Genomic DNA, 25350 nt, shown 5'->3' with positions numbered 1-25350 from the left:
ACGCTACGTCACCACACGTCAAGTGAGGTTGAGAGTTTGACACCCCTGGCCTAGAGGAACCTTGACATATATATTAGGTAAAGGTAAAGGTTCCCCCGCACATGCGTGCTAGTCGTTTCCGACTCTAGGTGCCGGTGCTCATCTCCATTTCAAAGCCGAAGAGCCAGCGCTTGTCCGAGGACGTCTCCATGGTTATGTGGCCGGCATGACTAGACGCCAAAGGCGCACGGAACGCTGTTACCTTCCCACCGGAGTGGTCCCTATTTTTCTACTTGCATTTTTACGTGCTTTCAAACTGCTAGGTTGGCAGAAGCTGGGACGAGTAACAGGCGCTCACTCTGCTATGCGGCACTCGGGATTCGACCCGCCAAACTGCCGACCTTCTGATCGACAAGCTCAGCGTCCTAACCCACTGAGCCACCGCGTCCCTTTGACATATATATTAGCAACATCTTTTATATGCAGGCAGTTCTTGACTTAACAACGGTTTGTTTAGAGCCCGTTCAAAATTACAACGGTACTGAAAAAAAGGGGGGTATTCTGACCATTTTTTTTGCACTTAGGACCGTTGCGGCATCCCCACCTTCACATGATCAAAATTCAGACGCTTGGCAACTGGTTCACATTTATGACGGTTGCCATGTCCTGGGGTCGCGTGATCCCCTTTTGCGACCTTCTGACCAGCAAAAACCCTGGGGGGAAGCCAGATTCACGTTACAACCGTGTTACTGATTTAGCAATGTCAGTGATTCACTTAACAAATGTGGCATGAAAAGTTGTAAAACGGGGCACTTAACAAGTTTCTCACTTAACAACATAAACTTTCGGCTCAATTGTGGTCGTACCTTGAGGACCACCTGTAGATGCTATACCTGAGCACGTAGCTACATAATTCTCCTCCGTTCCTTTTTATCAGGCAGCGCCAGACGGATTATATCTTCTTGCAAATCCTTCAACTGCTTCGACTTATGAGCACAATTGCCCCCTCCCCCAAATTTCCATTGCTAAGCGAGATAGTTGTTAAATGGGTTTTGCCCCACTCTACAACCTTTCTGGCCACGGTTGTTAGGGGAATTGCTGCAGTTGTTAAGTTTATCACATGGCTGTTCAGGGAATCCGGCTTTGCTTGTCAGAAGTTCGCAAAAAGCGATCACATAACCCCGGGACACTGCAACCGTCATAAGTGGACCCAGATTGTTGGGGGCAATAAGCTGACTTTGTAATAATGCCACTTGGCCCCTCCCCGAAAGCCCTAATAAGCAGGCATATACATAGAATGAAGGCTATTGCTAAGCACATTGGTTTGTGCTTCTTCGATTGTAAGCCACCCTGAGTCTTCGGAGAAGGGCGGGATATAAATGGGATAAAAAAATAAAAATAAAAATAAGTGTGAGTCGGTTGCCAAGCATCTGAATTGTGATCACGTGACCGCGGGGAGGCTGCAACGGTTGTAAGTGTGAAAAATGGTCACAGGGGCTGCCCCAAAGAAGAGGGAGTCAAGCTATTCTCCAAAGCGCCCGAAGGCAGGACAAGAAGCAACGGATGGAAACTAACCAAGGAGAGAAGCAACTTAGAACTAAGGAGAAATTCCCTGACAGTTAGAACAATTAACCAGTGGAACAACCTGCCTCCAGAAGCTGTGAATGCTCCAACACTGGAAGTTTTTAAGAAGATAATGGACAGCCATTTGTCTGAAAGGGTATAGGGTTTCCTGCCTGAGCAGGGGGTTGGACTAGATGACTTCCAAGGTCATAACTTTACTGTTATGATTATGATTAAGTCCCCTTTTTCAATGCCATTGTAACTTTGAATGATCACTAAACGAAACTACCTGTGCGGAATTCTCTTCCGTTCCTCTTTATCAGAGAACACCAGAGGGATTTACATCTTCCTGCAAACACTTCAAATAATCCACTCCTCCCCCCGCCCCCCTCACCCCCTTTTCTTCTTCTCCTTGCCCCGCTAACCCCAGGCTATAATCTGGAACCCCACCAACTATTTTCACTCTCTAGATCATCTCTTTTTCCAGTGTTTGGTCTGCTTTTTTAGTTGAGCTATCCAACTTTTCCTTCCACATCTGTTCCATCTTGTCCAGGCCTGGCTGAGCCACCTCGGTGAGTGTGTATGTGTGTGTGTGGAAATTTTCTGCCACTGTGAAGTTTGCAGCCAGGAACGTGATGGATGTGCCCAGCTTTGTGTTCCCTGTCCTCCCCACCCACCTGCCCCTCACCCCAGACATCGGCTGCTGCTGGCAGCAGCTGCATCTTCTAGGACAGAATCCAGTTTTGGTTCTTTCCAGCTGCATGTGCAGATGTGGGCTGAGGTCCAGGTGTGAAGGAGCAGCTGAGTTAGCCTCTGCCCTCTGCTCGCAACCCTCCTTGATGTGTTATGAGACCATCAACAAGCCGGAGAACCGGATTCTTCTGTAACTGTCTGGGTTATAGACAGATGGAACTCTGAATCAGGAAAGTCAAGTCTGACCCAGGGATTTGGAGGAGGAGGAGGAGGAGGAGGAGGAGGACTGTGGGGTCCTTGGTGCTCTCTGAGCTTGGTTGTTTTCTTGCAGACATTTCATTACCCAAACTAGGCAACATCATCAGTGCTAGAAAGGAGTGGGACTTGTGGAGAAGAGGAGGAGGAGGAGGAGGAGGAGGAGGAGGAGGAGGAGGAGGAGGAGGAGGAGGAGGAGGAGGAAGACAAATGTGGGGTTCCTGGTGCTCTCTGAGCTTGGTTGTTTTCTTGCAGACATTTCATTACCCAAACTAGGTAACATCATCAGTGCTAGTAAGGAGTGGGACTTGTGGAGAAGAGGAGGAGGAGGAGGAGGAGGAGGAGGAGGAGGAGGAGGAGGAGGACTGTGGGGTCCTAAGTGCTCTCTGAGCTTGCTTGTTTTCTTGCAGACATTTCATTACCCAAACTAGGTAACATCATCAGTGCTAGTAAGGAGTGGGACTTGTGGAGAAGAGGAGGAGGAGGAGGAGGAGGAGGAGGAGGAGGAGGACTGTGGGGTCCTAAGTGCTCTCTGAGCTTGCTTGTTTTCTTGCAGACATTTCATTACCCAAACTAGGTAACATCATCAGTGCTAGTAAGGAGTGGGACTTGTGGAGAAGAGGAGGAGGAGGAGGAGGAGGAGGAGGAGGAGGAGGAGGACTGTGGGGTCCTAAGTGCTCTCTGAGCTTGCTTGTTTTCTTGCAGACATTTCATTACCCAAACTAGGTAACATCATCAGTGCTAGTAAGGAGTGGGACTTGTGGAGAAGAGGAGGAGGAGGAGGAGGAGGAGGAGGAGGAGGAGGAGGACTGTGGGGTCCTAAGTGCTCTCTGAGCTTGCTTGTTTTCTTGCAGACATTTCATTACCCAAACTAGGTAACATCATCAGTGCTAGTAAGGAGTGGGGCTTGTGGAGAAGAGGAGGAGGAGGAGGAGGCCAGGATCGCCTTCCCCTGAGAAGGAGGCTTGGGCCAGCCCAATACAGGTAGTCCTCAACTTACAACCACAACTGAGCTCAAACTTTCTGTGGCCAGGGTGAAACATTCAAGTGAATTTTTCCCCGCTTGGCAAGCTGTCTGGCCACGGTTGTTAAGTGAATCACTGCAGTTGTTAAGCGAGTCTGGTCTTCCCCATTGCCTTTGCTGGTCAGAAGATGGCCAAAGCTGACCTTCGTGCCGATCACCTGACACCCCCCCCAGGACTCTGCAACCGTTATAAATACCAGCCAGTGTCCGAATTGGAATCACACAACCAAGGCAGTTGCTGCAACGCTTTTGTAAGTGTGAAAAACGCTCCTGGCTCGCTTTTCTGGGCGCCGTGGTAACTTCGAACGGCCACTAAATCAACTGTTGTAAATTGAGGACTCCCTGTGGGCTAGAGTCCATTTTCATGCAAGGCAATGAAATGCAGTGAAATGCAGACGAGCCCGGATCCCCGTGGCTTCTCTTCTACTTAAGGCAGAGGATAATTTGGGGAAAGGTTCTGAAGAACGACTCTCCAGCTTTCGGAGGTCAACCTTGATTCCTGAGCTTCTGGGGCGCACCCTGCATTTCATGAGAGGGCGGAGAAGGCATCAAAAGAGACGACACAGACGTCTTGCCAGGATTCCAAACACCTTCCCAAAGAGTCACCTCCAAGCGTGAAGCTGGCCATCGGTTTTATTCCCTTTGGCATCTCTTTGTAATACACAGGGCTGTTTCTCATTTCTCACTTTCGATAACCCAAGCTTGCCCCACTGAGAGAAGGTCGAACAAATTTGCTTTATCGCCCTCCAAACTCCCAATCAGGGAGGACAAAGCTTTTTTGGGGGGGGCAACTCTGGTCCAGAAGAGCTAACGGAGCCAGCTTTGGACACTTCCCACGCACAAACCTCCTCCAGTGCCACCAGCGTCAGGGCGCACCTCACTGGCGCAGCCCGATCCAGACCAAAGCCAGGCCCAGTAAGAGAAAAAGAAGGCAGGATTTGCCCCTAGGAATTTATTCCCCAGGCACATCGAGTTTTAATTCACCCTTTGCTCTCTCCACTCCCTATGTACATGGTGCTTCCAAAGGAAGGGCATGGCTGCACCGTCTTTAGGCACATAACTGCTACTCCGTAATAAATCACACCCACCCACCCACACACACCCACTTTCCCCCATCCCTCCCCCAAACCCCCAAAGTCAGAAGCTGTACCACTTTGCAAGTAGCAGTGGCAGTTGCGATGGCTCGACGTTTTCATGAGGTCTTGCACCCTGCGGTGGGCATCTCGGCACATCGCCCCCTTTTCCCGTCCGAGAACAGAGCAGGTTCTCCTTGCTAAACATGTTGGCAGCAGAAGGCTGTCCTAGTTTGTTCCTAACTTTCAGCCTGCTTTCCCACCACGCGGGGAAACAAGGGTGGTTGTGGTAGCCCAAGTGGAATCCTGGTCTGTTTCCTCATCCACAGTCGCTGGAAGGCAGGTCACCAAAACGCAGAAGCGCCGTTCTCACCTGGAAGCCACTTGGAACTTCTCACAACTTCCAGCTCCATGCCCGGGGATTGAAGTTTCAGGTTTTTTCCTTTTTTTTCTTCTTCTTCTCGAAAGGACATTTTGTTTTTTTTGTTTTCACAGTCAGACAGAGGTGGGCATGGCTGGAAAGAAACGGTCGTTGTCCTCAAGGAAAGGACTCTGGGTTTCGTTACTCTCTTCCTGAAGTTTGTCCTTGGGGTGTTTCGCCTGCAGCCCCATCGGCTGAGGTCAAGCCATCTTCCTGGGGGGGAAAAGGCTGAAGTATGGTCAGCTGGGAACCCATCCTGGCCACTCACCTGCAGGGACTCCATTCTTCTTGGCCTGAGCTGGCCACCTGAACTCGTCCATCATACCACTCATCCCGCTGAGTGAAGGGAGCTCCATGGGCCCCATGCTGGCTGGGTTCTACGCTTCTCCATCCCCAAGACACGGGACGTGTGTCTCCGCAGCTTCTTTCCCAACCTCTGCCGTGGATGACATGAAAAAGATAGGGTTCTCTACAGCAAAAGTCGATTCCTAGGGGTTTGGCTCAAGGTGGGCTTCAGAGAACCCCCGGTTCTAAGGGAAGAGGCTCTTCCTGCTGCTTCTTCCGCTGACGCTCCCGTTTGGCTCGCCAGCAGACCAAGGCAGCCACCAGCAGGCCGACTCCAAAGATCAAGGTGGCCACCGAGACCACCTTGGCAATGTCCATCTGGGGCCCATTAATGGTGAAGGTGATGCAGGTGGCGGCAATGCCGATCACCAAGGCAACGATACCAAAGGGGAAGATGCAACGGTACCACGACTTCTCGGTGCCCCCGGTGGCCAGGGCTAGCTTATTCAAGGTGGCGGTGGAGTCCGTGGTGGCAGCTACGGGCAGCCCGGATTTTCCTCCTTGGAGGCAAGTCAGTGAGTTGGACTTACAGTTCATCATTCTGGCAAGTACCTGTTGAAAGATGCACACCCCAACTTCCTGGGAGGATGAAGATCCAGAACTCTTGCAACGGCAGGTTCTTTCTGGGAGTGGAGAACCACAAGGAAAGTCCTTTGTTTTGTCTGGGTTGCGTTCTCTCTACGTCTCTCTGTCTTTCTCTCTCTCTTTTGGTCTGGCTGCTTCTGGCTGGCGAAGGCTTCTGGCTTTCTGCACCAGCGTTGGCTCCCACTGATTCTTTTGCCGTAGCAGCCAATGGCTGGGATTGGCAGGCAGGAGAAATGAGATCATGTGTGTGGGCAGGAGCTCAGCCGCTGTTAACTGTTTCAGAGAAAAATCCTGATGGGGAGGGAGGGGTGTGTGTGAATAAAGCACCTTTCCTCCTTTCTCCTCCCCTGGAATCCCAGGGGGAGACGGAAGGGGCTGGCTGCTTTCATCTTTTGGGATGACAATGTCTTGGTTCTGTGTCGGTCAACAAATCCCGAACAAAGAACAAATTATTCTTCTCATCTTTCCTGTTACCTTTCTCCTTATCTACTTATGACTATAACTTTGTTGCTTGTATCTTACGGTTTATATTGTTATATTGTTTTATTTAGAATCCTAGTGTGATTCATGTTGATTGCTTATTTAGTATTCTATGGCTATCACTAAGTGTTGCATCTTATGATTTATGATGAATGTATTTTTACGGTGACTATGATCGTGATGTATCACTTATTCCTTTTATGTACACTGAGAGCTTCTGCACCGGAGACAAATTCTTTGTGTATCCAATCACACTTGGCCAATAAAGAATTCTATTCTATTCTACTCTACTCTACTCTACTCTACTCTACTCTACTCTACTCTACTCTACTCTACTCTACTCTACTCTACTCCATTCCATTCTTCTATTCTGTTCTGTTCTGTCCTGTCCTGTCCTGTCCTGTCCTGTCCTACTCTACTCTACTCTACTCTACTCTACTCTACTCTACTCTACTCTACTCCACTCCACTCCACTCCACTCCACTCTCTTCTACTATTCTATTCTATTCTATTCTATTCTATTCTATTCTATTCTATTCTATTCTATTCTATTCTATTCTATTCTATTCTATTCTATTCTATTCTACTCTACTCTACTCTACTCTACTCTACTCTACTCTACTCTACTCTACTCTTTCACCTGCTTGAGATGTTTGGATATGTCAGGCTCTTTTATCTTTTCTTTACAAAGAGGGGAACAAATAGAAGCTAGCCGTCTCTGTCTTCTGTTCAGTGTAGGGTAACTGCAAAGGTGTTGGAGTAGGAGTGGAAAGACTGGATTCTAGTTAGTATCAGTATAACAGAGTTGGAAGGGACCTCGGAGTTCTTCTACTCCAACCCCCTGCCCAAGCAGGAGACCCTATACAATTACAGACAAATGGCTGTCCATCTCTTCTTAAAAACCTCCAGTGATGGCACACCCACAACTTCTGTTCCCACTGTCAGGAAATTTCTCCTTAGTTCTAGGTTGTGTTCTGTACCAGCCTGCTACCGGCCTTGCAGAAAAGGCAACCCCTTTACAGACGGCAAGAGGCTGGAATACGTCTGCCAAATTTATTACAAAAACAAACAAGACACCAAGATACCGGAGCTTTGAAACACTATCTGAGCGGTTGCTTTCAGCAAACCAGCCCTCCCCAAACATTCCCTTTATAAAGAGTTCAGGGCGTGGCCTCTCTCTGCCTCCTTCCGAGAAGCCCCACAGCCTTCCTCTGTTTACTCCTACTTGACTGCCTCCTGCGTCGGGCGTCCTTGAACAGGGCCAGCTGTGGGTCATCTTCATCCACACTGTCAGGCTCACACAGCTGGGTCTCCATGGTGACCAAGTGGGAGGGGCCTGCCTGAGGGCTATCATCAGCAAGATCTTCAACCCCCTCAGCAAGGTCTTCAACACCCCCCTCCTCCTCTGATTCGTCCGACCCAACTGCCGAACCCACAGGCTGACCCTGAATCACAACAGGTTGGATCTTTCTTTGATAATCTCCCGTCTGCTACATCTTGCCCTACCTTCAGGTGCTTTGGAGAATAGGTCAACCCCTTCTTCTCCATGGTAAAGGTAAAGGTTCCCCCGCACATGCGTGCTAGTCGTTTCCTACTCTGGGGGCCGGTGCTCATCTCCGTTTCAAAGCCGAAGAGCCAGCATGACTAGACGCCAAAGGCGCACGGAACGCTGTTACCTTCTCACCGTAGTGGTCCCTATTTTTCTACTTGCATTTTTACGTGCTTTCGAACTGCTAGGTTGGCAGAAGCTGGGATGAGTAACAGGCACTCACTCTGTTATGCGGCACTCGGGATTTGACCCGCCAAACTGCCAACCTTCCGATCGACAAGCTCAGCATCCTAACCCCTCAAATATCAGAAGACTGCTATCATGTCACCCCGTACTTCAGGCACGGAAGGCCCTGAGGGACTTGTGACCAGACCATTCCTCTCAGCTCCAAAGCTTAAATAGATTAGTGGTAAAAATGCTGGATTAGGAGTGTGGAGACCCCAATTCTAGTTCTTCTTTACGGATGGAACTCAGCCAGGTGACTTTGAGCCAGCCCCTTTCCTTCAGCTCAACTTCCCTCAGAAGAGGCCACCTTGAGCTCTTCTAGTACATAAATCTAACCAACAGATATGCCTTTTAGTGCCAGCTGATGAGCAACATCTATCAAGGGTAGCTTTTTAGTCTGGCTTGTTAATTTCCTGGAAGAAACATTCATTTAGATACCCTGAGAACAGAATGCAATGCTCAATAGCCTGCAGGCAGATCTCAAAGAAATAAAGATAGTTCGGTCGCCTAGTGCAGGGGTAGGGAACCTTAGCTCTTTTAGGACTTGTGGACTTCAACTCCCAGAATTCCTGAGCCAGCCATGCTGAGGGCAAAGGGAGAGGTTTCCAAGCTGAGCCATGCTGGCTCAGGAATTCTGGGAGTTGAAGTCCACGAGTCATCAAAGAGCCAAGGTTGCCTACCACTGGCCTAGTGACTGAAGTTCTGTCAGACCAATCATGAGGGTACTTACAACCCAGTTCACCATGGGTTCACTTAACGACCATGTCATTTGCTTAATGACTGCTGCAAAAAAAAGTTCACAAAATCTGGGTGGTCACATGACCAACTCGCTTTATGATTGTCACAAGTTATGTTCACAATGGGCAGGTTCCATAATGGTCGTAACTTGAATCCTCTGTTCTTTGGGTGTGTTTTTTTCCCCTCAAATATGAATATGTTGTTGGATTATACATTTTAAGGACAACCCCCTGAATTGATCCAGATATTACAAATCAGTGGCCTCTTGAAAATGAAAACCCAGACTCAGTAGAGTTACAGATAAATTAGCCATCAGAAAGGAAATCTAAAGATAAACGAGTAAAGCAATTGGCAAGAAAACAGCATTAGAATTTATCTCCAGAAAGATCCTATCGGCCGAGGCAGGAACGGCCCTAAAAAAATATTGAAGGCTTAATGAAAAACAAAAACACTAGAATAAAATAGTCTTAAAGTAGGAGAAACAGGCAAGTGATAAAAATCTCTGGTGGCTGGGAGGATCATGCCATAATAAGTTTAAAAAAAAGATTCTTAGCCAGGCATGGAATACACTCTTCTCAACAAAACAGCATCATAATTTTTCACTAGATTAAACATTACTTCAAGAGAACTTTTTCCCCCTCCAACCTCAGTATGTCTTCAAAAGGTTATAAGGACAAGGGTGGGGCTGGCTTAAGAAATAAACTAACTAAGCTGTGTTTCATTTCAATGTAAACTTACTTGTCAACTCCGTAGCCTCTGTCTGAAATGTTTCACTTGTTTACTTCCTAGCCTAGCCTACGATCTTGGTCTTTCCTCTTGGTGTTCCATCCAAGAATTACAGAGCTTTTCAAACTCAGCCAAGGTTAAATGTGGCCATGATTTGCATACACCACCAGAATAATCCCTGGATTAAGTAGACCACTGGTGTGGCTCCTAACGAAGACCGGCATTCGTGTGTCTTTATTTATTCATGATTTGCCAAACCCACACTACAGATAATGATTTGTTGATTGCCCCCCCTCCCTATTGGGCAGGCAATCAGCCACTACTTTTTATAATCATCATCATCATCATCATCATCATCATCCTCATCCTCATCCCTTGTGGTCTTACCAGAGGCAGAAGTTCTGTAAATAGGTGAGGATGATGCAATTTGGATTTTAAATGGATTTTAACTTTTAATCTGTATTAATTTATTACGGGCACTGTTTAATTACTTTTTAATAATTTTTAATTTTTGTATCTTGTTTTTATGTATTGCCCTGTTCACCGCCCTGAGTCCTTCGGGAGAAGGGCGGTATATAAATTAAATTAATAAATAATAATAAATAAATAAATAAATAAATTTGGGAATTTGGCAAACACCTTGTATTTATGATGGTTTCGGCATCCCGGGGCCACGTGGTCACCATTTGCAACCTTCCCAGCAGCCACTGACAAGCAAAGTCCATGAGGGAAGCCAAATTCATTTAACGGCTGCATGGTTCACTTAACAATTGCAGCGATCCTCTCTTTATAACAAAGAAGGTTGTAAAAACAGGCGCAACCCTTTTAACAACCTCTTGGCTTAGCAGTGGAAATCCTGGTCCCCATTGGAATCAAAAGTCGAGGAAGACCTGCCTTTAATTTATCGGCATGCAATTTCCACCTTTTACAAAATCCAGCACCAGGGAACTGTCCAGAGTACCAAATCGTACCCCGAGCATTTATTTTTTGTTGAAATTGTCACTTGGATTCTAGCTGACTGAGAAGTTACCAACAGGAAGCCAGCAAATATTTTTGTTCCCCAGATGATACATTGGGTTTGTCTCATATGTTCCTCAGCCTGCCTATTTCTGTTGTGTCAATCAGGCTAGACCAAATGTTGGCTTGCATATAAAACATCCTTGAGTATCTCTGGACGTCTTGATGGATGGTGAGTCATGCATCTGTTTCCTTAGAGGAAATACCTTTCTAGTCATAAAACAACTGGGATGGCAAAGCAAAGATTCTTAATTTAATTTATGGTTATTTAAGTCTATTGCTTAATATTAGTTTGGACAGTTTTGAAGGGTATTTCAGTGTTCCACTATTTGAGGGGCTGACACAAAGAAGAGGGTGTGTGTGTCAGCCTATTCTCCAAAGCACCTGAAGGCAGGACAAGAGGCAATGGATGGAAATTTACCAAGGAGAGAAGCAACCTAGATCTAAGGAGAAATTTCCAGACATTGAGAACAATTAACCAGTGGAACAGTTTGCCTTCAGAAGTTGTGGGTGCTCCATCACTGGAGGCTTTCAAGAAGAGACTGGACCACCATTTGTCTGGAATGGTATAGAGCAGGGGTCTTCAAACTTGGCTCTTTTATGACTTGTGGACTTCCAGAATTCCTCAGCCAGCGTGCCTGGCTGAGGAATTCTGGGAGTGGAAGTCCACAAGTCATAAAAGGGCCAAGTTTGAAGACCCCTGAATACCTCCAAGATCCCTTCCAAGTCTGTTATTATGTTATTGTTACAATTTTGTTTAGGTATTCCTTTAGGATAGTTTTAATGCATTTTTAAAAGCCGTATGGCTTTTATAAATGCATTAAATAAATAAATAAATAAATAAATAAATAAATAAATAAATAAATAAATAAACAAATAAATAAATAAATATGGATCTATTAATTCTTAGAGTCATTTAGATTCTAGTATTCTAGGTTATTATATACATGTCATTATAGTCATACTGTTAATCATTCATAATTAGATTGTAACCATTACTAATGTACAGTTTGTGACTAATTCTGCAATATGCGGTTGAAAATTGAAATACAATAAAAGGGGAAAAAACATTGCACTGTTTATTTGTTTATTGGGAGGAATTTCTTTCTTTTGGACTTCGTTTTATGCAGTTACAGCTCAGAACTGCTATGATAACTCAGAAGAAAATAGTAATTCACTCCGGAGAAACCTTGAAAGAGAGACTGGACTTTCACACATTACTCAGACCTGCAATAATGTATGGAATTGGATATGTCTAGTTTAAATGAAAAGAAAGACTAGGGGTGACACAATAGCAGTGTTCCAGTATCTCAGGGGCTGCCCCCAAAAAGAGGGAGTCAAGCTATTCTCCAAAGCGCTTGAAGGCAGGACAAGAAGCAACAGATGGAAACTAGTCAAGGAGAGAAGCAACCTAGAACTAAGGAGAAACTTCCTGCCAGTTAGAACAATTAACCAGTGGAACAACCTGCCTCATGAAGTTGTGAGCACTCCAACACTGGAAGTTTTTAAGAAGAGATTGGACAAAAATTTGTCCGAAAGGGTATAAGGTTTCCTGCCTGAGCAAGGGGTTGGACTGGAAGACCTCCAAGGTTCCAACTCTGTCTATTCTATTCTATTCTATTCTATTCTATTCTATTCTATTCTATTCTATTCTATTCTATTCTATTCTATTCTATTCTATTCTATTCTATTCTATTCTATTCTATTCTATTCCATTCCATTCTTCCATTCCATATATTCTATTCTATTCTATTCTATGGGGGGTGGCCATACAACCATGGTGCAGGCCAGGCCTGGGTCTGACTGCGTTCGGGGGGAGCGGGGTGTGGTTACATCTGGGGCTCAGGAGCGGGTCGTGGGATTACCGATTCCCACGACACTGGGGTATGGCAGCAGGCGTATGGACAGAGGGCTGTATCGTTACCGGGAGGGCCGTCCCCGCTGTTTACAAGCGGTGAGGCGCTCCGACCCTCTGTTTCTTCCCCGAGGTGCCGGGAGCGAGGATGCGCAGCCTCCTGAGCTCCGGCTGGTGTACCTGAATGCCAGGTCCGTGGTTAATAAGGCTCCCCTTGTGCGGGATTTGGTGGAGGGTGAGCATGCGGACCTGGCTTGTATTACCGAAACCTGGTTGGGCCCAGAGGGTGGGGTCCCTTTGGTTGATCTTTGCCCACCAGGTTTCCGAGCGTTACACCGGCCTCGGGCTCAAGGTAGGGGCGGGGGAGTGGCGGTAGTTATCAGGGAGACCTTATGTCCGCGGGAGACCACTGTCCCTCAGATAGTCGGGTGTGAGTCTCTCTTTTTGAGGTTTGGTTCGGGGGCGCAGTTGGGCTTGCTGCTGGTGTACGTTTCGCCTAGTCACACAGCGGCAGCCCTGCCTGAGCTACTCGATGTCCTCTCCGGTTTGGTGATTGAGTTCCCCAAACTTTTAGTTTTGGGTGACTTCAATCTACCATCCCTGGGAGGGTCATCTGAGTTGGCTCGGGAGTTCATGGCTTCCATGACGGCCATGGACCTGACGCAGGTAATTTCTGAACCAACTCATGAGGGAGGCCACACCCTGGACCTAGTTTTTTTATCTGGACGATGGTTGGATGATCTTGGTGGGGGCTCTCCATTTATCATGCCCCTGTCATGGACGGATCATCACCTCCTGCGGCTGGTCTTCCGTTTTACCACCCCCCGCCGTGGGGATACGGAACCAATTAGATGGTACCGCCCCAGGCGCTTAATGGACCCCGATGGGTTCCAGGCAGCGCTGGGATCCCCACCTGCTTCCGTCGCTCACAACTCGGCGGATGCCTTAGTGGAAGCCTGGGAAAGGGCAGCCACTGAGGCACTGGACCGAGTTGTACCCTTGCGGCCCCTGACCCGGTGCAGATCCCAACGAGCTCCATGGTTCTCCGCGGAGCTCCGGGAGATGAAGCGTCGGAAACGGGGCCTAGAGAGCTGCTGGAGGTCCAGCCGATCCGAATCCGACCGATTGCGGTTAAGAACCTATATTAGGTCTTATCTCGCTGCGATGAGGGTGGCGAGGTGTAATTACTTCTCCACCCTCATCGCGTCCGCAGATAATCGCCCGGCCGCCCTGTTTAGGGTGACTCGCTCACTTCTTAATCAGGAGGTGAGGGGGGATCCCTTACAGGGTCGTGCCGAGGAGTTTGGTCAGCATCTGTCGGATAAAATCGCTCGGATTCGGACCGGTTTGGACTCCAGCTGGGCAGAGTCTGACGATCAGGACACGGGCGGTCTTGTCAATGTTATCTGGGAGGAGTTTGATTCTGTGACCCCTGATGAAGTGGACAGGATTATGGGGAGGCTGAGCTCCACCACATGTTTATTGGACCCGTGCCCTTCCTGGCTGGTTTATGCAGCTAGGGAGAGGACACGAGGCTGGTTCCAGGCGGTGATATCTGCTTCTTTGAGTGAGGGTAATTTCCCCACCGTCTTGAAGGAGGCGGTGGTGAGACCCCTCCTCAAGAAGCCTGCCTTGGACCCAGCTGTGTTGAACAACTTTCGTCCAGTCTCCAACCTTCGCTTTCTTGCGAAGGTTGTTGAGAGTGTGGTGGCGCATCAGCTTCCTCTGGTCCTGGATGAAGCGGATTATCTGGATCCGTACCAATCGGGTTTCAGGCCCGGGTACAGCACGGAGACGGCATTGGTCGCTCTGGTGAATGATCTCTGGAGGGCTCGGGATAGGGGATGTTCCTCTGTCCTAGTCCTATTAGACCTCTCAGCGGCTTTCGATACCATCGACCATGGTATCCTGCTGCGGCGTCTCAGGGGATTGGGAGTGGGAGGCACAGTTCTTCGGTGGTTCTCCTCCTATCTCCTGGGACGTTCGCAGTCGGTGTTGGCAGGGGGGCAGAGATCGGCCCCTAGGTCTCTCGTTTGTGGAGTTCCTCAGGGGTCGGTTCTCTCGCCTCTCCTGTTCAACATCTACATGAAACCGCTGGGTGAGATCATTCGTGGTTTTGGAGTTGGGTATCATCAATATGCTGATGATACCCAACTTTTTATTTCTACCCCAAACCACCCCAGTGATGCCCTCGCTGTGATGTCCCGTTGCCTGGAGGCGGTTCGGGTCTGGATGGGGAGGAACAGACTTCAACTCAACCCGGACAAGACTGAGTGGCTGTACATTCCGGCATCCCGGGACATTCAAAATGTTCCATCTCTTTCTATGGGGGGTGAGCTGTTACCCCCCGTGGATAGGGCTCGCAACTTGGGAGTCCTCCTAGATTCACGACTTACTTTGGAAGATCATGTAGCAGCTGTGACTAGGGGGGCTTTCGCCCAGGTTCGCCTGGTGCGCCAGTTGCGGCCCTATCTGGACCGGGATGCCCTGTGTACGGTCACTCATGCGCTCGTGACCTCTCGCCTTGACTACTGTAATGCTCTCTACATGGGGCTTCCCTTGAAGACCACTCGGAGGCTCCAACTGGTACAGAATGCGGCCGCGAGAGTTGTCTTGGGAGTTTCCCGGTACTCCCATGTTACACCTTTGCTCCGCGAGCTACATTGGTTACCAGTTGTCTTCCGGGTGAGGTTCAAGGTCTTAGTGATGGTTTTTAAGTCCCTACATGGCATGGGTCCGGAATACCTCGGGGACCACCTGCTGCCGGCGTCAACTCCCCTCCGCCCTGTGCGTTCCCACAGAGAGGGCCTCCTCAGGGTGCCTCCAGTCAGAGAATGCCGGCTGGTGGCCCCCAGGGGGAGGGCCTTCTCTGTGGGCGCCCCGGCTTTGTGGAATCAACTGCCGGTGGAGCTCCGGATGGCACCGGATCTCCGCTCCTTCCGACGCGGGTTAAAGACCCACCTGTTTGAACAAGCTGGCCTGGCCTGATGGGGAGTTAATTTGGGTTTTAAATATTTGTATATTTTATAGTTTTATCTTGGGCATTAATTTAATTCTATTTTAACTTTTGTAGTTTTGTATTTTTATTATATGCCCTGTTCACCGCCCTGAGTCCCTCGGGAGAAGGGCGGTATAAAAATTTAATAAAACTAAACTAAACTAAAACTAAACTATTCTATTCTATTCTATTCTATTCTATTCTATTCTATTCTATTCTATTCTATTCCATTCCATTCCATTCCATTCCATTCCATTCCATTCCATTCCATTCCATTCCATACATTCTATTCTATTCTATTCTATTCTATTCTATTCTATTCTATTCTATTCTATTCTATTCTATTCTATTCTATTCTATTCTATTCCATTCCATTCCATTCCATTCCATTCCATTCCATTCCATTCCATTCCATTTATTCTATTCTATTCTATTCTATTCTATTCTATTCTATTCTATTCTATTCTATTCTATTCTATTCTATTCTATTCTATTCTATTCTATTCTATTCCATTCCATTCCATTCCATTCCATTCCATTCTTCCATTCCATATATTCTATTCTATTCTATTCTATTCTATTCTATTCTATTCTATTCTATTCTATTCTATTCTATTCTATTCTATTCTATTCTATTCCATTCCATTCCATTCCATTCCATTCCATTCCATTCCATTCCATTCCATTCCATACATTCTATTCTATTCTATTCTATTCTATTCTATTCTATTCTATTCTATTCTATTCTATTCTATTCTATTCTATTCTATTCTATTCTATTCTATTCCATTCCATTCCATTCCATTCCATTCCATTCCATTCCATTCCATTCCATTCCATTTATTCTATTCTATTCTATTCTATTCTATTCTATTCTATTCTATTCTATCCTATCCTATCCTATCCTATCCTATCCTATCCTATCCTATCCTATCCTATCCTATCCTATCCTATCCTATTCTATTCTATTCTATTCTATTCTATTCTATTCTATTCTACAATGGATAGAAACTAATCAGAGAGAGAACCAACCTAGAACTAAGAAGAAATTTCCTCTCAGTGAGAACTATTGATCAGTGGAACGATTTGCCTTCAGAAGTTTTGGGCGCTCCATCACTGGAGGTTTTTAGAAGAGACCAGACAGCCATTTGTCTGAAATGGTATGGGGTCTCTGCTTCAGCAGGGGGTTGGATTAGAAGACCTCCAAGATCCCTTCCAATTCTGTTATTCTCTCCTTGTTTTTGGTGGGTTGTATGAATCCAACCATTGCAATTGCCAAGGCTGCAAACCCAGCCAGTCCCAGTTTGTTGTCACAGGAGGCAAACTACAGTTTATTTGCAATGTGCAGCCTTCACTAGCAAATGATCGTTTGGGGTTTTCTCAACACCCAGCAGAGACCAAAGATCAGAGTGAACTTCTTGATCCAGTCTCTCAAATTCTGGGTGGTCTTGAAGATGCAATTAGTCTGGATTCTCAGATGCTCACAAAGGCTTGGAAAATTAACAGAGGTTCAGTGCTGTAGGGGATTCTCCCTTGGCTCAAACCAAAGGATTTTCACAGCAAGCATTCCAATTTTGCTCATGGGCTGGCCAAAGAAGAAAAGCAGAGCGGTTGTTTATTTCTTGTCACCAAACCAAAGTGGATCCGATAATCCTTGTCTCCATCCTTCCAGAAAATCAGGCAAGTGAGAGACACCTAACCCAAGAACCCCACTCTGCTTTCTTCCAGAAAGACGTAGCCTTGTAAAGTTTAATTCTGTGTATTACACTGACACAATCTTTTTTTCCTTGTGATCCAGCACAGTCTTATTAAATTCCTGGCTGTTTCTCCAGGAAGATGTTTGTTTCATTCAGTCCAGCTGATGACGGCGGGGGGGGGGATGTTTTGCTGCACTTTAGCCTAACCAGAATGTAGCTGAGCTGCTGAAATCATCTGTCATGCATTCAACGGAGCAGAAAACTAGTAACTCACGTTAGGTTCAGGAGCCAAGCAGAGAGTCACCTACATTGCATTCTTGCAGAAAACAAGCCAACAAACAAAGACAGAATCCAGGCCCACTTTCAGAATCAAAAGTTGGAGTTTCTGTAAATCTAAAACAGCCAATTAGGCTGAGTTAATATGATCCCGGGGACTGTAGCCAAGAAATTAAAAGACGCTTGCTCTTTGGGAGGAAAGCCATGGCAAATCTAGACAGCACACTAAAAAGCAGAGACATCACCCTGCCAACAAAAGTGCGTATAGTCAAGGCTATGGTCTTCCCAGTTGCAATGTATGGCTGTGAAAGTTGGACCATAAGAAAGGCTGAGTGCCAAAGAATTGAGGCCTTTGAACTGTGGTGCTGGAGAAGACTCCTGCGAGTCCCTTGGACTGCAAGGCGATCAAACCGGTCAGTCCTAGAGGAGATCAACCCTGACTGCTCTTTAGAAGGCCAGATCCTGAAGTTGAAACTCAAATACTTTGGCCACCTAATGAGAAGGAAGGACTCACTGGAGAAGAGCCTAATGCTGGGAAAGATTGAGGGCAATAGAAGAAGGGGACGACAGAGAATGAGGTGGCTGGATGGAGTCCCTGAAGCAGTAGGCGTGAGCTTAAATGGACTCCAGAAGATGGTAGAGGACAGGAAGGCCTGGAGGAACATTGTCCATGGGGTCACGATGGGTCAGACACGACTTCGCAACTAACAACAACAACAATATGATCCCGTTCAGTCACAATTTACAGCCATTCTAAAGCATAAGTAACAGCTTACTCCGAAGTATACTTTAACCTTGCGGTCCTTCACGCTGTCTGGGCTTGGTTATTTTCTTGCAGACATTTCATTACCAAACTAGGTAATATCATCAGGCACTGAGGACCTCAATTACCTAGGGTGGGGGATGAAAAGTCTGCAAGAAAACAACCAAGCACAGAGAGCACCAAGGACTCCCCCCCCCCTGATCAACCCTGAATTACGAATATTCTTTTCTATTGGCACTTGCATATCAACAAAAAGCAAACCCCAACTCTCTTCTAGCACTGATGGTGTTACTTACTTAGTTACTTAGTTGAGTAATGAAACTGTCTGCCAGAAATGGTAATGACCTATAAAGCCCTAAATGGCTTGGGTCCGGGATATCTGAGGGAACACCTGCTGCCAGCATCAAGTTCCCTTCGTCCAGTGCGCTCCCACAGGGAGGGTCTTCTCAGGGTGCCGCCGGTAAAAGATTGCCGGCGGACGACGCCCAGGGATAGGGCCTTCTCAGTGGGGGCGCCTGCCCTTTGGAACCAGCTGCCAGTGGAGCTGAGGACTGCCCCCGACCTCCGTTCATTCCGCCGGGACCTGAAGACTTGGCTCTTCGAGCTCTCTGGCCCAGGCTGAGAATTTTAATTTTAATTTTAATTTTAATTTTAATTTTAATTTTAATTTTAATTTTAATTTTAATTTTAATATTTTAATTTTAATTTTAATTTTAATTTTAATTTTAATTTTAATTTTAATTTTAATTGGGGTTTTTACTCTTTCAGGGACTGTTATAATCTTTTTAATTGTTTTTTAATTTTTTGTATTTCTTGTTTTAATTCCCTGTAAACCGCCCTGAGTCCTTCGGGAAAGGGCGGTATACAAATCCAATTAAATAAATAAATAAATAAATAAATAAAGCCACCAAGCTCAGAGGGCACCAAGGACCCCACAGTTCAACCCTGAGCTACAAACACTCTCTTCTATCTGACTTGTAAGGTGATGTGGATTTTACACTCTCAGTTAGCGCCTCTGAATTCCTAAAGCTTGGTAATAATCCACAAGGCGCCGTGTATAAATAAGCCAGATGGTCTCCTACAGCATGTCCAGCCAAATGCGCTGTGTTTATGACTGAGCATATGCAGCGACCTCATCCTGGTATTTCCGAGGATTTCTCTGCCCCCCCTCTTTTTTTTTTAATTTACAGAATTAGCAAGAGAGAGAGAAAGGGAGAGAGAGTTGGTGGCTGGGAACATTTCATTCAATTTTTATGCTCCTGTGCTCCTTTTTCTTTTTTTTGGAAGGATGGGCATGTTCCTGAAAAGGAGTTTTCTCTTCATGAGAAAACATGACAAGCTCAGAGAACATCAGGGACCCCTTAATAAACAACGCCCAGCCTTTCAACCATGATGCTTTGTACTCCCCCACTCCCCCACCCCCTGCCTCTTTCCCAAGTTTCTGCTAGTCCAGAATTTGCTGCAAGAAACACATCTTGTGCCTGGATGAAGTCTTGTTCTAATTCTCAAATGGTGGCTGAATCTCAGACCTGTTTAGTATGCCGGAGCTGGCTAGCCACGCACAATGGCGGCCTTCTTCTGCTGACCTTATAACAGACCCTCAGCCTTAGGGGCCAATTAATTAACCAGACACCCCCCCCCCCCGGCTTCCTTCGCTTCAACTTCCCAGTTCAAGTATCTTCATCCATTTTGCCTCCCGAATCTCTCTTTCTCTTCCTAGGAACAAAAGCCCGGCTTTTCTGCCCACGAGGGAGGGGGGAATGTTGCAAGCCAGCAAAGGGTTCTGCAAAAGCAATTGAATCCAGGGTAGAAAAGAAGAGGAAGAAAGGGTGAGGGGGAGTGAGGGGGATTAATGGAATCCATTCAAGAGTTAGGAAAATTGTTCCATTCTTATTCAATTCAGGCTAGATTTCAAAAGACATTTCCCAGAATCTACCTTTGTTTAGGAGTCCAGCTAAGAGTTTTTCTTTTATCTTGCTAAGTTGCTCAGAAGACCAAGCGGAAAAATAAAAGAACCCCCCCCCCAAAAAGCACTACTTGTGCTTGGAAAAACTTACATGAAGTGCCCAGCAAAATGAGCACTTCTGATGTACGTGAAGGATGTGCCTAGAGTTTGGAGAAAGAGGGATCTTGCACCCTTTATGAACACCGAGCTCTGGGTGCAGCAATTCCCATGTATTCCATCAATATTATTATGTCCAGTTAAAGTAATTGTCAACGCTGCTAACATCAGATGTTCTTGCTTTGACAACGTGTGGAAGGGCAGTTTTGCTTCTTTAAAACTTGTTTGTTACTTTCCCTCCTGTTAAAACAACCCGGCCAAATTCTTATCTTCTCAGCCTTGAGAGATGTTCTTCCTACTCCCCGCCAGCATCAACTGATTCTAACTCGAAAAGTAACACACAAGTTTTAAAGAAGCAAAACTGCCCTTCCACATGTTGTCAAAGCAAGAACATCTGATTGACAGTAATCTTTGGTTGGGGCACACCACTGTAAAAATGCTTTCTCCAAACTCCTGCCAGACAGAGTGGTCAAGGTTGGGTGGGCAACTTATTCACCAAAGCACCTGAGGGCTAACAAATGGAAGATCATTAAGGAGAGATCCTAGCTAGAACTACATAAGGATAAATTTCCTGACAGTGAGAACAATCGACCAGTGGAAGGGCTTGCCTTCAGAAGTTGTGGGTGCTCCAACACTGGAAGATTTTTAAGAAGAGACTGAACGGTCAGGTGTCTAGAATGGTATAGGGCAGTGATGGCGAACCTTTTAGAGACCGAGTGCCCAAACTGCAACCCAAAACCCACTTATGTATCATTGGGTGCCGGGTGGGTGTGGCCCATTGGCTGGGTGTGGCCAATTGGCTGGGCATGGTCCATTGGCTGGATGCGGCCAATTGCCTGGGCATGCTCCATTGGCTGGGCGTGGTCCATTAGCTGGGCATGCTCCATTGGCTGGGCGTGGTCCATTGGCTGGGCGTGGTCCATTGGCTGGATGTGGCCAATTGGCTGAGCATGCTCCATTGGCTGGGTGTGGCCAATTGGCTGGGCATGGTCCATTGGCTGGGCGTGGTCCATTGGCTGGGTGTGGTCCATTGGCTGGATGTGGCCAATTGGCTGGGCATGCTCCATTGGCTGGGCGTGGTCCATTGGCTGGGTGTGGCTGCGGTGGTAACGGCAGACTGGGTGGGACTAAAAAGTTCAATCAATCAATCCCAACTTTCCGAGATCTTTTTTTCCCCCGCAAGAAGTTGAAATTGATTGAACCTTTTTTTTTCACATGGCGGCGGAGGCCTAAAGTGAAAAGGTTTTATAAAACCCAGCTGAAGGCCTAGGACTGGGGTGACGACATGTGGCACGCGTGCCATAGGTTCGCCACCACAGGTATAGGATCTCAATGATATAGGACAGAGGTCCCCACCCTTTTGGGCATCAGGGACCAGTTATGTGGACAGGTTTTTCCGTGGACCGGAGAGAGCGTGGTTTTGTGTGCTGCCTGCATCCCACGGATGGGGCTTTGTTTCTTTGTGCGGCCCGGTTGCTGACATGCTGTGCTCCGGTACCGGTCCACGGACCGGGGGTTGGGGACCCCTTGTGTAGGATCTTCCGCCATGGGAAGGGGGTTGGAATAGAAGACCTCCAAAGTCCTTTCCAATCCTATCAGTCTATGTCCTAATTGTCAGACCTAGCATTCGGTAGCTTTTTCCAGTTACCAGTTTCTGAACTTGACCTTCTATCTGCCTTACATTCTGATTCACACCACCCATTTGAAGCTTATTCAGATGGAATTTGAGACTATCTTTTCCCAGTTACATCTCTCTGACACGCCAGAGTGAGGAGGAGAAATATGTTATGGATCCTCTGCATTAAAGAGATCCACCTAGCGAGAAGGGCCTTCTCCGTGGTGGCTCCTTGTTGGAATAACCATGATCTCTGTTCCTATACGTGAAGCTGGCTAGTACTTTTCTACCATGGAAAGTCTTCAGTGAATCATGAATAAGGAAGTAAACAAAGAAACCTAGGAGAGATGTCATTGGCTACAGCCATATAAGGGCATAATTACAGAATCTTTCACACCATTGGCTATTCCATATAAGGCAAATTCTGACGCCTCCTGCAGGTGATTGGTCATTACTGTATTTGAATCTACTATTAACACCAATGTCTCCTTTCAGGATAGGTTTAGAAGAACACGTGTGTACTTAAATCATGCAGGATTGGCACGATGTAAAACCATTTAATCCTGATTGGTTGATTTGAACAATAATAAAACATGATTGGTTGCTTATACTATAAATAAACGAGGTCCACCGCTCCTCGTGGTTCGGTGTTCATCCCAGGAGCAGCGGAGCCCTCACCCCGAGAGATCTCTGTGTCCTTCTTTCATGGGTGCCAACCCTGGGCGGGAGCAGCCCCTGCCCAGCTTCACCAGCAGCTAATTATTCTCAACCTGGCTGCTCACAAGCAGCAGGTTCCCAGCAACCCAGCTGCTCAAGCAGCAGGTTCCCAGCAGCTCCTTCCTTGTGGAACAACATCTCCGTGGAGATAAGACTGGCCCTTACCTTGATACTCTTCCAAAAGATCCCAAAGACAAGATTTTGCCAACGGGCCTGGGGATCACAGGGTAATATATGGCCCATCAAGTAGTTTGTATTTATACATTAGCCAAATGCATATAAAAAATCCATCCGTCGTTATCAGTTCAATACAACTCCTTTAGTATTAACAGCACTGGCTGTCAGGATGTGGTTTGGCATCTTCTTTGCAGTCATTGCAAACAATGCAACTTCAGCCAGTTGCTTATTTGAATATGGGGGAATGTGGGTATGTTGGGATTTTTATTGTTTTATCCCTTATTCCGTAGTCACTGGGAATTAGGTGGCCAGATATTCTTAATAAAGTATAAAGATGCTGCAGTTCAGAAGGGAAATGCTAGCTTAGCCTGCTTTTTACAAAAAACTCAAGGAGGCAGATATACCCAACACACTTTCCTTCTCCTATTTTCTGCACAACAACCCTGTGAGGTAGGTTGGGCGGAGAGAGCGACTGGTCTAAAGCCACCCACCCAGCTTTCACGCCTAAGTCAGAACTAGAACTCACCGTCTCCTGGTGATGGGCCCAAAGTCACCCATCCGGCTTTCCTGCCTGAGGCAGGACTAGAATTCAGTCTCCTGGTGATTAGCCCAAAGTTGCCCACTCGGCTTTCGCGGCTAAGAGACTTGAACTCACGATCTCCTGCTTCCTAGCCTGGTTCCTTAACCACTGGACCAAATTAGCTCATTTCCTGGTCCTCTGACTAGGCTGTCCCCAGCATCTCCCTATCTGGCATCCTGTAGAGGTGGTAAATGGACTAATCCCAGAATATTTTTTGCCAGCCTGCTGTTCATGGACATGGTTATTCCAATGTACTCTGGAGCCACCAGGTGGAAAAAGTGTGAACTAACAAAGCGTTCCTAGAATCAGAAAGACAACAGTAGCAATTCTGCATGGGAGCAAAATTGAGGCATTGCGTCGTATTATTCCGGCCACGGATAGTAGAATCTTCTGGCATACGCATGTGTGAAGCAATAAACTATACTGTTCAAGGAAGTTGGGGAGTTGAGAGCCTGGAAAGTGTGCAGAGAAGAGTGACAAAGATGATAAAAGGCTCCGGAGGCTAAATCATACGATGGACGGTTGTAGGAATTAGGTATGTCTAGCCCAGGAGAACGCTGTTACCTTCCCACTGTAGTGGTCCCTATTTTTCTACTTGCATTTTTACATACTTTCGAACTGCTAGGTTGGCAGAAGCTGGGATGAGTAACAGGTGCTCACTCTGTTCCGTGCGCCTTTGGCGTCTAGTCATTTTTTTTATATTATTTTTTATTTTAATTCCATTTATATCCCGCCCTTCTCCGAAGACTCAGGGCGGCTTACAAGCTTAGCAGTAGCCTTCATTCTATGTATATGCCTGCTTATTAGGGCTTTCACACACACCCCAAGCGGCATTATTACAAAGTCAGCTTAATTGCCCCCAACAATCTGGGTCCTCATTTTACCTACCTCGGAAGGATGGAAAGCTGAGTCAACCTTGAGCCTGGTGGGATGCGAACTTGCACTAATTGCAGGCAGCTGGTGTTACTTAAGGAGGCATTAGCCCACTGCTCCACCATGCCGGCCACATGACCACGGAGACGTCCTCGGACAAGCGCTGGCTGTTCGGCTTTGAAATGGAGATGAGCACCGGCCGCTAGAGTTGGAAACGACTAGCACGCATGTGCGGGGGAACCTTTACCTTTACCCCAGGAGATACCAGTATCGGGCCATGGCATGCCAGCAACCGGCCCACACAAAGAAGGAAAACCTCATCCACAGGATGCAGGCAGCACACAAAACCACGCACTCTCAGTCCGCGGAAAAACCTCTCTCCACGGAACCGGTCCCTGGTGCCCAAAAGATTGGGGGCCTCTGGTCTAGCCTAACGAAGAGAACAACTAGGGGTGACACGATAGCAATCTTCCAGTATTTGAGGGGCTGTCACAGAGGAGGGGGGGGAATCAATCTATCCTCCAAAGCACCTGAGAAAAGAAGTAATGGGTGGAAGGTCATCAAAGAGAGATCTAACCTAGAACTGAGAATAAATTTCCCAACAGCGAGAACAAGTCATCAGTGGAACTGCTTGCCTCTGGAAATTGTAGGTGCTCTATTGCTGGAGGTTTTCAAGAAGAGAACGAACAGCTTTGTCTGGAATGGTGTAGGGCAGGGTAGGCAACCTTGGCTCTTTTATGACTCGTGGACCTCCTGAGCCAGCATGGGGGAACTATGGCCCCTTCATGACTTGTGGACTTCAACTCCCAGAATTCCTGAGCCAGCACGGCTCAGCTTGGAAACCTCTCCCTTTCCCCTCAGCGTGGTTGGCTCAGGAATTCTGGGAGTTGAAGTCCGCCAGTCATAAAAGAGCCAAGGTTACCTACCCCTGGTCTAGGCCTAGGCCGCTCTATGACCCATGGACTTCAACTCCCAGAATTCCTGAGCCAGCCGTGCTGAGGGGAAAGGGAGAGGTTTCCAAGCTGAGCCAGGCTGGCTCAGGAATTCTGGGAGTTGAAGTCCAC

The 25350-nt window shown here is 47.0% G+C and overlaps 2 protein-coding genes and 1 long non-coding RNA gene across 3 annotated transcripts in view; 1 reads left to right on the top strand and 2 right to left on the bottom strand.

Moving 5' to 3' along the window:
* CCNF (cyclin F) overlaps positions 1-5373 on the bottom strand; it is a gene marked incomplete at its 5' end in the record, with an annotated part of 66989 nt that extends 61616 nt beyond the window's left edge. The window contains one exon of the mRNA XM_081337967.1: positions 5277-5373. Coding sequence (XP_081194093.1) covers positions 5277-5373 — 97 coding nt within the window. The remainder of the gene's footprint in view (positions 1-5276) is intronic.
* Positions 5374-5521: 148 nt separating this feature from the next.
* Positions 5522-6025, bottom strand: LOC308673965 (transmembrane protein 100-like; the record flags this gene model as incomplete). The annotated part of the gene is made up of 1 exon (XM_081338052.1): positions 5522-6025. Exon 1 carries the CDS (start codon positions 5891-5893, stop codon positions 5522-5524), a length of 372 nt encoding a protein of 123 aa, XP_081194178.1. The 5' UTR covers positions 5894-6025.
* A 1188-nt stretch (positions 6026-7213) lies between these two features.
* LOC308673883 lies at positions 7214-7951 on the top strand. The gene is made up of 2 exons (XR_014027764.1): positions 7214-7384; positions 7878-7951. It is a non-coding gene; the product is annotated as an uncharacterized lncRNA (long non-coding RNA).
* Positions 7952-25350: the final 17399 nt, after the last annotated feature.

The sequence above is a fragment of the Vipera berus genome (genome assembly GCF_964194415.1).
Source record: "Vipera berus genome assembly, chromosome: 13".
NCBI classification, from domain to species: domain Eukaryota; kingdom Metazoa; phylum Chordata; class Lepidosauria; order Squamata; family Viperidae; genus Vipera; species Vipera berus.
Note: the sequence above shows the minus strand (reverse complement) of the source record. Positions and strands in the feature narration are given on the sequence as shown.